Source organism: Zonotrichia albicollis, chromosome 3 (assembly GCF_047830755.1).
Source record: "Zonotrichia albicollis isolate bZonAlb1 chromosome 3, bZonAlb1.hap1, whole genome shotgun sequence".
NCBI classification, from domain to species: Eukaryota; Metazoa; Chordata; class Aves; order Passeriformes; family Passerellidae; genus Zonotrichia; species Zonotrichia albicollis.
The window spans coordinates 76,497,421-76,509,473 of NC_133821.1; the positions used below are offsets into that span (position 1 = coordinate 76,497,421).

General features: G+C 37.9%; 1 protein-coding gene across 1 annotated transcript; it reads right to left on the reverse strand.

Moving 5' to 3' along the window:
• Nucleotides 1–1,899: 1,899 nt before the first annotated feature.
• On the reverse strand, nucleotides 1,900–11,486 carry LOC102072786 (nephrocan-like). Its single transcript, XM_005490677.1, has 3 exons — nucleotides 11,301–11,486; nucleotides 5,489–6,390; nucleotides 1,900–2,347 (listed from the first exon to the last, which is right to left on the reverse strand). Exons 1-3 carry the CDS (start codon nucleotides 11,484–11,486, stop codon nucleotides 1,900–1,902), a joined length of 1,536 nt encoding a protein of 511 aa, XP_005490734.1.
• Nucleotides 11,487–12,053: the final 567 nt, after the last annotated feature.

Sequence of the window (12,053 nt, forward strand, 5' to 3'; positions counted from 1 at the left end):
TACTTCCTCCTTTCAGGGAGTTGTGAGAGTCATCAGGTCCCCCTGGAGCCTCCTCCAGGCTAAAGAACCACAGCTGTTCCTCACAGGACTCAGCCTCTGGGCCCTTCACCAGCTCCATTTCCCTTCTCCGGACAGGCACTAGCACTTCCATGTCTTTCTTATAGTGAGGGGCCCAAAACTGAGCACAGCATTCATTCGAGGTGTGGCCTCGCCAGTGCCGAGTGCAGAGGGACACTCACTGCCCTGCTCCTGCTGGCCGCACTATTGCTGTCACAGACCAGATGCCATCGGCCTTCTTGGCCACCTGGGCACACGCTGGCTCCTACCGAGCCAGCTGGTAACCAGCGCACCCAGGTCCTTTCCTGCTGGGCAGCTTTCCAGCCCCTCTGCCCCAGCCTGTAGTGCTGCAGGGGAGTGTTGTCACCCAGGGGCAGGCTGTGCCACTTTGTCTTGTTCAATCTCACATAGCTGGCCTTAGCCCATTGATCCAACCTGTGCAGATCCCTCTGCAGAGTCTGATGATAAGATAACACATAAAGAAAAATGAGCTCCATTCTCTCCTTTCCAATTGCATAGTTCAATGTGTTGGGGGACCTAAGAAATGCTCGTGTCAATCACATTTGCACAGGAGACATAACCAAATAGCTGCTCTCTGACACCTGACAAATCAGCCTCCGTGGAGATGAGGGATTACTCAGTTACTGAATGCCAATGGGAGATAAAAAATAATGGATCCTGTTTGCTTTGAAAAGTAATTTGCTGATGTAATTACTCATCAATTATCACCTGAGATCACGAACTAACAAGTGATTGTTTGTAAGTCATTGGTTTTAGTGGTCTCACTAATCCAGTTTTGTTTAGTTTTCAAGCACTTTGGGAACTGCTTGATAAAATTTCTACTTATATCAAGAGTTAATGCATTAATTATATAGCATTTAGTCTTCTTTTGTGTGTATGTGCATAAAAGTCCGGAAAGTTCTGGCTAGTGAAGAGGGACACTTGCAGTGTGTACTTGCACGTTAAGTGTACCTACCCTAAAAGTATACATATGGTATCTTGAGCTATATTATAGCAATTTAGCTATTCAGATACCAAAATAAACTCTTACAAAAGTTTCACCTCACTTCATCTTATCCTAATATTTGCCAGGATCTATTTTCTGAGAATCTCCCTTCTTTTGTTTACAACAACAGAATCAGGTCAACTTGACCCCAGTGTTTTCCTTCGTCACTATTAATTAATTTCAGAACTACTATTAAATCTCATTAACCAGGACACTGATTCTTCTGTTTATTTCACTTGCTGTGATGAAGATAAGCCTTCTGTGTTTTGTCTAGAGCTCAGCTAATTTAGTCTAATGTAATTTAAAATAGTCTAAAATAAACAAAAAAGGGAAATATTTCAGGAAAACCAAAATAAATTTCTCAAAAGCAAGAATTTCCAAACAATCTCAAAAAATTGCTCACATCAGTGTAACTCCATGCTGACCTGCAGACGTGTGAGTTTAAATATGTTGAATGCCAGACTCCTTGTGTTAGTGTCTTGTGGTATTGCAGAATTTTATTTGTGGGGGTTTTATGCAACTATAAGAAATGTTCTAACATAAAAAAGGTTCATACAGAGTTACAGACTGCTTTTCTAAGATATAGTAATTGTATTCTTGCTTCCCTCCAACTATATAATGCTAATGATATATAAAAACAAATATTTTTTTACAATATTTAGTTCACACTGACAGCCTTACTGTAGCCCTTCTGTCACTGGCTATTATTTGTTGTAGTACACATAGAGCAGGAAAAGCTAATGACAGATGATGAGAAGAGTGCTTGTCAGTAGAGACACTGGTGGCAGTGGGCAGCTCTAGACAACTTTAAGGTTCAGTAAAGATAAACTGTGACATTAATCTAATTCATAATCATAGTAATCATCATCTGTGTTCACTCCAACGCTGGAGGCCTCACTGGGTTTCATTTTCTTCCTGTCCTCTTTGCCTCTTTCCATGGAAGACAGATTGTCCTCGCACTGCTGCAGAATCTTTTTGGAAGACATCCAGCTTTCTCCCCGGCTGTGTGCCGGCGCCGCGCACTGCCCTCCCCGCACATCCGTCCCTTTGGCCACCAGCGCTCTCCTGGTTCTCAGAAGGTCACAGGTGCAGTTCCAAGGGTTCCCATCTAAATACAGGTGACGGAGACGAGGTAAATACTCCAAGACTTTGCGATCCAAGAGAGATATCTTGTTATTCCGTAAATTTAAAACCTGAAGCTGTTTCAAGTCCTTCAGCTCTTGTTCTCCAACATCCTCTATGTCGTTTCCTTTTAGATCCAATCTAGCAAGGGTGTCTGGAAGTCTGAGCAAAAGTAAAACAATAGAAAGGTGTTATGTTCATCATACTGTTTCTGCTAAGTGGTATTTGTCCCGGCACATCTGATGTACTAAAATAAAGCTATCACTAGAAAAGTGCAATCTTCTGCAAAAACAGATATTCACATTGGGGTTGGATTTGTTTGTTTGTTCTTTGTTTTTGTGTTATAGGTGTACTGTGTGTACACCATTGAAATGTTTTCCCAAATTACTGCAGTTCTGACCTGTACTGAATGTTCATGCAGCTGAACTGAACAGCAGTCTTGTGCTGTATTATAAAGAAAATCAGCTGTTTAATTTAAATTGTCAAATTTAAAAATGCTTTGTACTCTTCAATGCCAATGACCAAACTACAGCACCATGAAAGATCAAAAGTTTAGATAATTGTGGCAGCGCTGCTCCTCCAACTACTTTTATATATGATTTGTTTAAAAACATTTCTTAGTTCGTAAAGAATTATATTTTTTCCATTTGTTCTCCTGCTCCCATAAGACTCAAACATTAATCCTCACAGCAGTAATCCATCTGATGATAAGCTGCTAAGAAATCAGCAACAGGGAAAATGTAAATGCTTTTAAAATAGTACTTTTGAGAATTAGAACTGGTTACATTGAGCAGAGAAAAAGCTGATAATCTCTGGATATGATTCTGAACAGGTCAGTATAATTCTTATTTTCATATATATTACAAATTTACATTAAAATACCTTAATTTCAAAAGTCTTTCTCATTTATGATCTTTTCATTTCCCTTTGATATAGTTAGTGACAAGTGCTTAACAGAAAAGCATAGGCATGGAATATCTTTAATAAAATTAATTTGAAAGTAACTTAAAAATACCTTACTATGGTAGTATGCAAGGTGATTAAATTAAGAGTCAAGGTTACAGATTTTAAGGAAACTTGACTGAACCTCACAGGGAAATGATAATCATATTACCAAGATCTATTTAGAATAGAACAGCATTTGGAATAGAACAGCATTTGGAATAGCATTTAGAATAGAGCAGCAGTATACTACAACTGGGAAATGTATGGGTGACCCTCACTGTTTTTTGTGAAGCCAAGTTTGAACCTCTTAAGCTGAAAGATGGTTTCCAGATTTGTGAAAACTTGACAAGTTCAATGTTACTATTTCAAGAGTAGGCCAGTTCTGTGTTGTGCTGTTTTTCCTGGGGAGACGAGAATTTCACATATTGATGTGGTGATTCACTTCACAAAATCTGACCTTACAAAATGCTTGTGGCTGCAGTAAATCAGTTTTGAAACTTAACTGCAGACAGTTGTCCCACATGACACTGTAATGTCAGAAGGGTACTCTAGGGTAATACCCTAGTGCCACTGATGTCAAAGGCAGTGGGAAATCACCCAAGAGGTTTATCTAGACTGATTACAGTCCAAAGTCTGACCAGTAAGTCCTTAAACCTGTGAAGAGTCTTATTGTACTAATGTTAGACTTAAACTTTATGGCTATATTGTTTGGCTTCAGGCTGTGTTGATCTAGAGAAAATAATGCCACTGAGTACATGATTGAGTGCCCTGCAGCTGGAAGAGGAGCTGTGCTCACTTGGGAGCTGACCATGGCAGCCACCTTGTGCTACTGCCACTCTAAGGAATAGCATCAGGTTTTTCCTTGTGTTTTCACCACACCCTGTAGGATTTTATGAAGTACATGTCTTCTCTAAAAGTCTTGAAAATACTTGGACTTGTGGATTATTTTCTTTTCAGAAAAGAAGGGAAAGGAGCTTTCATTCTCCTCGTTTCTGCCAAAAACCTGCTAAGACCTATTCACTTTCACACATCAGGCATATCTTTAAACCTTTTACACCTGACAGAGTTCTCAAATAGAAGTCAAAAGTAATAATTTCTTTTTCTGTATATCCATGCATACCTGGTCATCACCAGACAATTAAATTAAGTACATAAGTTTTATTTCACCTCTTTTATGTTTACAGCCCTCCCTGGAAGTCTGTATTTACTGTTGGAATGAAAGATCCCCAATATCTCCTTAGAAGTCGTAGTGTTTAAAGGCTAGTAGAGAACTCCTTGCTGTTAATTCTCTTGACTATGAAGGTTGTAAAAAAAGATAGATTAGACAATACTAAAGTAACTAGAAAGCATTAAACATTCCTGTCAAGCTAGACTGAAATCAAATATTTATACACCACTAAATCAGTTTCTGATTATAAAGCTGTTGCCAAATAGATTCAAATGCTAAAGGACATGATACTAAATTAATTGAAATTTTACTGCGTTATTTATTTAGGCTAGTTAAACCTGTCTACAACCCATAAAAATAAAGTTTAACAGTCCAGTTTTGTTAAAGAAGTTTATGTTAATGGAATTACTTCACTATTTTTATGCCATCTTATTGCACAGCCTTTTGTAATAATAAAGTTGCCACTTTATATCAGAACAGCCTCCATTTGGCTTAATATGCCATCTCTGATAATGGCCAGTTCCAACACTCAGATGAATGTAAGAGATCCTCTAAGCAGAACGTTAATGAACACAGTGTGCCCAAGGGATGTTTTTTCTATGCTCTGTTGACTGGAATTTTTCTTATAGCCCAAAGCTGGAGAGTTTATGTGCATTCCAAATACCTTGTAATGTGTGAATTTAATGAAGCTGGGAATGCCAATATCACTGGAAAAGCAAATTCTTTTTTCATCAGATTCAGCTCCCCAAATCTTAATATTTTAATAATAATAAACTTGGTGTGGCTTGGTAGAAACATCAGCTTTAAAATTGCTATCTATCCTTTATATCAAATGCTCAATTATTTTTCTTTTGTGGGGGAGGGTAAATCTAAGTAGCAGTATAACCTTGGTAGTAAGTCTGTTGTATTCTCCTAGCAGGTTCTTCTTATTGGTGTGCTAATTAAATAAAGTGGTCTCACTGGCAGGGAGAGATGCAAAATGAGCAGATTCATTGGGGGTCACAGATGTAATGAAAGCAGCTCTACTCTGAGACTGCTAACAGGAGTGCTAATTAGTGCTGGTTACGCCAATGGGTTTATGGTATGGACAGACTTCTACCGTGGCTGGGTCTGAATACCAATTTTTGTCTGTCATACTGCAAGGAAGGAGAGATGACACCTTGGGAGCAGCAGTCCTGAGATTCACTTGCCTCAGCGGAATAGAACTGAGGAGATTCTGTTCCAGCGCCAGATTGGAAAGCTGCGTGCACTGCTGGAGAGCTCCCGCCTCGAACGTGCTGACAGCGTTGTTGTCGAGAAACAAGTGCTTCAGGTCTTGGAGTCCTTGAAAGTCCTGTGCTGTCACCCTTTGGATCAGGTTATTGCTGCAGTCGAGTTTCTGCAGCCTGCTGGGCAGCCTGAGGGGCACAGTGTGGAGCTGGTTCTTAGAGAGCTCCAGTGTTGTTAAGTTAGGAAGAAGCTGGGCACCATCTATTGATGTCAGCTGATTTTCTGACAGAAGGAACTCAGACAGATTTTCTAGGTGTTTCACATCTCGAAGTCTCACCATTTTAAGTTGATTTTTCTCTAATTTTAGTGACAGCAGGGATTTAGGTAGGTCAAGAGGGATCTTTGTCAGAAAGTTACCACTTAAGCTGAGAAAATGTAGGCTTTGGAAAGATGCAAAGAAGTTGGTTGGAAACGAATTCAGTTTATTATCAGCCATGCTCAGATACTTCAGCCTAGGAAGCCTAAGTGGCACAGACACAGATTCCATGTTGTTGCCATCCAGGATCAGACTCTGTAAATTGTAAAGGGAAGAAAATGCACTCGGAGGCAGAGTTGCAATCAAGTTGTTCCGAAGATCGAGCACTCTTAGTTTCATCAAACCTGCAAAATCAGATGCATGCAGAGCATTGATGGAGTTATCAGCGAGTCTTAAAATTTCAAGGCCAGATGGGAGAAAGGTGGGTATTTGCTTTAGCTGATTTTTGCAGAGTTCCAGGGACTTCAAGCTGCTCAGAGCTTTGAAAGTGTTGTTTTCTATTGATTCTGTGCCACTGCATGATAGGACCAGCTCTTCAAGGACTGACATTCTCCTGAAGTCAGTAAACTGAAAGAGAAAAAGAAACAATTAATATGATAGTACATTTATAGATATCTTCACTGGTTACTCCTTCTGGATGCTTGGACAATTGCTAGTATATGCTGAAAAACAACATATTTAGAATATGAAACTAAAATAAGTGGTAACAGTAGAGGTATTACTATAGATACCTGTGCTTTGCCAGTATTTATTTACATTTCCAGAATTTTGTGGTTTAAGTCTATGCTGTGTTAGGTTTGAGCAAGCATATACATTTGAAGAAGGAGTACTGCTTTTATTTCCTCCTGGTGGATAGCCTATATTAAATGGAAAGCTAACATCACCAGTGGCAGAAATCTTTGCAGAGAGTGGATGGTTGTTAATGTTCATTGTGCTCAATAGTATTTGCTAGAGCACATTTGAGTTCATGATACAGTCATTTCCATAGATCAACAGTGCTGTCACTCCAGCATGTATTCCCTAGAGGGAGTACCCACAAATATCTTTACCTCTTGCTATTCTTTTGGGGGAAGACTAAAATTCTACACTTTTCTCTTCCTCACTATCTTCCTCTTTTAAAATAAAAACCTCACATTTTAATATGATCAAACCAAAAGTGTTAGATCAGCCTGGCCTGAAAAATCACCTCTGTGGAACAGAGTTTTCACAGAAACTTAGTTATTATTAGTTGGTAAAAAACAGATACTTAGCAGCGGTAAATGAGATTTAGATGTTGACTATAACTGTAATATCGAGAGGCAACCAATTGTTCCATTCTTTTTCTGCTCTGTTGAAGGTGCTTGTTTACAAAGCTTGCCATCTTGTGTCTCAAGTGAAGCAGCAAATCTAAGTGAATCTGGCAGTGCTCTCTAAGCTGAGATAGGAGAAGTGTGCAATGAGGGTGAGCCAGGGAGTTCTCTAAGCACACCAGTTGTTAAAACATTGGTTTTCTCAAATTACCAAATATGCTTCCCTCTGTGACTGAGTCTTAAAAAATCATTCATGCGGGAATACCCCCTAAAAAGCAACATGAGCAAGTGTTCTGCACAGGAGTGGTGGGAAAGAGTGTCCTCATCTGTTTTCCCTTCCCGTGTCCAAAGACATCTCACTACAGGTCTCAGGCATACCACACCAGTTAGAGAGGCTAAAGTAACAGTAGGTTCTTGCCATTTCCCCCAGGGCTTGGTAGCTCCCAGCACATTTTACTCTGTGGGGAAAGCTATACAGCCTACTCTGGAGCACAACTCCTCATCCCAGTCAGGAATCTCCATGGAGGGCAGTACAGGTCCTTTTGCAGTACAGGTGCTGGGTAGTCATCCTGTTCCATAGTCCTGGTTGGGTACATTTGACTATCATACTTGTGTAAGAGAAATCAGCTCATAAAGGTGACTGCCAAAAGATGTCTTACAGCTTCATTTGTCCAACTCTTGCGTATTTCTGGGCTGTATCTCTATCTCAGCTACAAACTCTCCATTTTAACTTCTGTTAAAATTAAAGCCTGCACAGCTGTGAAGGACAAGTTAGATTTCATTTTGCTGTGGTATCCTTAGTTTATCTTTCAGATTAACTTTATTCTGTCTTGCAAAACAATTTCTGAATTGCAAATTTTGATGCAATTACTGAGAAAGCATAAATATGGAACCTCTATTGAAGCAGGTTTCTCCATAAATTATTTTTAAATTCAATGAGGGAATGTACCTCCATTAAAAACCTTATATTTTCAATAGTAAACAACAAAGTTATTCAAATGATATAATTTTATTTTTCTATAATGCAGTGTTTTGTGTATATATAGGTATATAGCAATATCAGAACTGCTGATGTCCAGTTTTGGTCATGATTAGGAAGATGATCTTGTACAAAGGAATGAGCTGCATTGGTCAAGAGCACAAAAACATAATCACATGTAATTATAAAACCATCTTATGGAAATTGAACCAATTATGAACCTTCACAATTCAACACATTTTCTCCTAGAAAAGTACAAAAGCAATGTTTTCTGCTTTTCCTCAGTTGATTTCTGTATGTCTCTGAGAGGCTTAATTTTCATCTTATTAAGTGACAGAGAGCTACGTGAAGGTTAATGTTCAGACATTTGCTCTGTAATGATGTTAGGCTTCTTAATGTGGATTATTATAATTTCTATTTTCCACCTATTTGGTATGCATTGCTAAGCTTTGTGACCATGCTGTTTTGAGACAAATATTTATCCATGCTCTTATAAACCACCCAGTCTTTCTAATACAAATCAAAACATATTTAAAAGCCCACCAGATCTTTTTTTGCTAGGAAACAGTGTTTTATTCTCTAACTGGATTGTCTGTAAAATTATACTATTATAGCTTTATATTTTAAAACCTTGATCTCCTGAAAGTGGATCTAAATGCTGTTATTTAATACAAACATTTTGAGGAATTTGATGTTTTAATTACTTTTTTTTGGCTTTTGAGTTGCTGTGATCTGGGATATGTTATAAGCAGCTTTTTTAAAACAGTTCTCTATTCTCTAAGCAAGGTAGATAATTTTCTTTTAGCAGATAAACCCCCATTTATTAATATAGTAAAATATAAACTAAATTTTAAATTAAGAGTTAAAAGGTTATACTTGATCTTCAAGTCAAGGAGGAAGCAGAAAATATTGAAAAAAGATGCTAAAATTAATCTGGTTTTGATATTATTAACTCTTTTTTATAACAAACCCCAGGCTGTAAAATTACCAAAAGAAAAAGTGCCAGCCACTGTTTTTAACACTGATGAGCCCTGTCAGAACAAATACAAAATTGACTAGGGCAAAAAAAAAACAAACAAAAAATCGACTATTTTTCTTGGGTTTTTTTTTACATAATGGATTTAGCATGCAAACATATATTCTTTTTTACAATACTATTTCTTCACAACTGTAATAATAATCAATGCAAATTAAGATGCAAAAGTAATTGAAACAATATTTTTTTATTCTTCTGAGGCAGCTAATTGCCAAACCATAATATTTGTGAATGCTTGGATATAAAAGTCTCTTGGAGGTCAGCTGTGGGAACTCTAGGCTTCCATTCAATTTCTTTAGGAAAGAATGTTATTTTCTCTATGAATAGGTAAAAAAAGGAATTTTTTAAACCAAAAAAATGAAAACACCCAAATCATTCCAGCCAAATGAACAAAAATCATACACCAAAACCCTAAAATCCTATAGAGTTATTTCAGTGCTTGCAGACAGGTACTTTACAAGCAGGAATGTTTCCCTAAGCACTATAATATGTGCCAGGGGAATTGCTCAGCTGTGTGAAATTAAGCATAGGTATTTATCATGTCAAGACCTCAGAAGTATAATTTGTTGCATGGGAAAAAAAAAAGAAAAACATAGATCCAAAGTGCCAGTATAATCTCAAGGAAACAGCCTACATAACTACAAGGATGTAGTGTGAAAGGACTTTTTCCTTTCAGTGCAGTCAGTAGCAGCAGTCAGGCAGACTCATAGCCAGTGGAATTAATGTACAAAGTGAAAAAACTCTCTTCTTAGATGGTTTCACACACCATTTGTTTTCATTGGCCATAAAACATTCATCTCACCACTTCATTCACTTATATCCAACATTTAAATGCTTTATGACACTTGTCTTTTGCTCTAGTCAGAACCTAAGGCCACTTCACTTGTAACTGAGGAGTTGCTGACAGGTAGGGACAACTAGCCTAAGAAACAGATAATGGCTTTTCCTACTTATCTTGGAAAGAAAATAATGGGGAGGAGGAGAGAAGAGTTTGCACAGAAGATGTATTTCCTAATACTGAATTCATTTCACAAACCTTTTGTTTACCCCGAGTATAGCTAAATCACACCAATGTTTGACTCTTGTGGGTGTGTGAGATAAAACAAAAAAACCAGAGGTATTAGTAGCAGCTAAAAGAATAAACTTTCCTAGAGGAAAACTGTACAATCACTATTTCTCAGTGGGCAACAGGCATTCTGGATGGTGCTCTAAGCTGCCTTCCAGCCTATTTCCGTTTGGTCCTGAGGGCAAAATCAAAGATGCATTTCAGAGCAGTTAAATTTTTGTAAGAGAAAATATATCTCATTTGAATTGCACATTTCTTATTATTTGTAGCAAATTGATACACAGCAAGCATGTGTAATACAGGTGGTTATATTTCCCTTGTGTCTATCTATACAAGGTGAATTTATTAAATAAAGATATTTATTCCAGGATAGGAAACAAAGAAGCACCATTCCAGAGTGCAGTGCAAGATGAGCATAAGCTGATGCCTTTAATAAAGCGAACCAGTGGTGCCTCAAGAAACCCAGAATAAACTTTTTCAATAGCACAAAGAGCTGGCAGCTTTGGTAAGAAGCTGCTCTCACTTATGTGGGTTATTAGATAGGCCCTGGCCTTGCTTTTAAAAACATCTCATGCTGTGCCTTAGTCTCAAACTTACTTCCTCTGCCATTTCTAATAGCAGTTGTACCTGACACTTGCAGCTCGAGAGGGAAAAAAAGAGCTTCAATTTCATTCATTAGGGAAATTGTTCTAATGACATAAACCCTTTCATTTTACTGTGAAAAAGTATTATATTGTACCAAAAATAGAAAAAGCTTTTAACAGGTTAAAAAATTACTCTGAAAGTCAATAGTTATTTGACCATATATAAAACAAGTCAACCTTTGGCTGCTAGTTGTAAAATACTATTTTTTTTTTAGTTTCATACAAGATATAATTTTGACAGTGTGAACTGTGTGCTTGGAGACTGCAGGAACATGAAAACACTACAGGAATATATTTACATATCCTTAAAGAGTAAGTAAAAATAAAACCAGATCTGGCAGCACTTCATCGGTTTTTACAACATAGAATAAGATTCTCTCCTCACTAGATGCCACCACCATCTGGGAAGTCCAATTTTCAGTTACAGTGCACTACAAAAAGTATTTTTTCTGGATTTTCTTACCTGGAGTTGCTTAATTTTGCTGTGGCTGATGTAGAGTCTCCTGGTGGTAAGAGGAATTTCTCTGGGGATCTCTGTAGCCCTGTAGCATTGCACTGACTGGGCAGGGTCACAGCTGCATCTTCTCGGGCAAGTGGTACTTAGGGCACTGTGAAAAGACAAGGCAACTAAAAGGCAAGACAAGTACATCTTCCCAAACAGGAACTCTGGAATTGCCTCAGCAATATACAGCTTGAATTAAGCACCAAAGCCCTTTTATACCATGAAATCTGATAAAAGGATATTATGACTGTGTATTTTATCCCAGTGAAAAAACAGCAAAAACAATACTGTAATTTGCCTGGGTTAAAATGTTGGCAGGCATTACAAAGAGCGAGAAACTTAAACAGTGATAAGGTGCCTTTACATTTGTAGGTATGTGAAATTAGTGTTATTTATTACCTGGCAGCTAATCTGCAAACATCCATATTATCTTCAGTTTCCTAGTTTTGTTAAATGTGACACCACGGAATTAGTGGAGAAAAGATAAAGAGCTGTTTTATAGTGGGGCTGTAAAACCTTTGTATCTTCTGTGACCCAGTATTAGAAACAGTAAAAACACAACTACAGCCAACACTGAAGCTTTTTTGCTCTTCCTCTTGCATTATTCAGACCACCACCCAAAACCTCAAAACTCAGGCTGCTACTATTTTAAAGCTAAAACATTCTATTAGTTTTCTTAATATCTGTGCTACAGCTGAGTGCTGCTGACTGGAC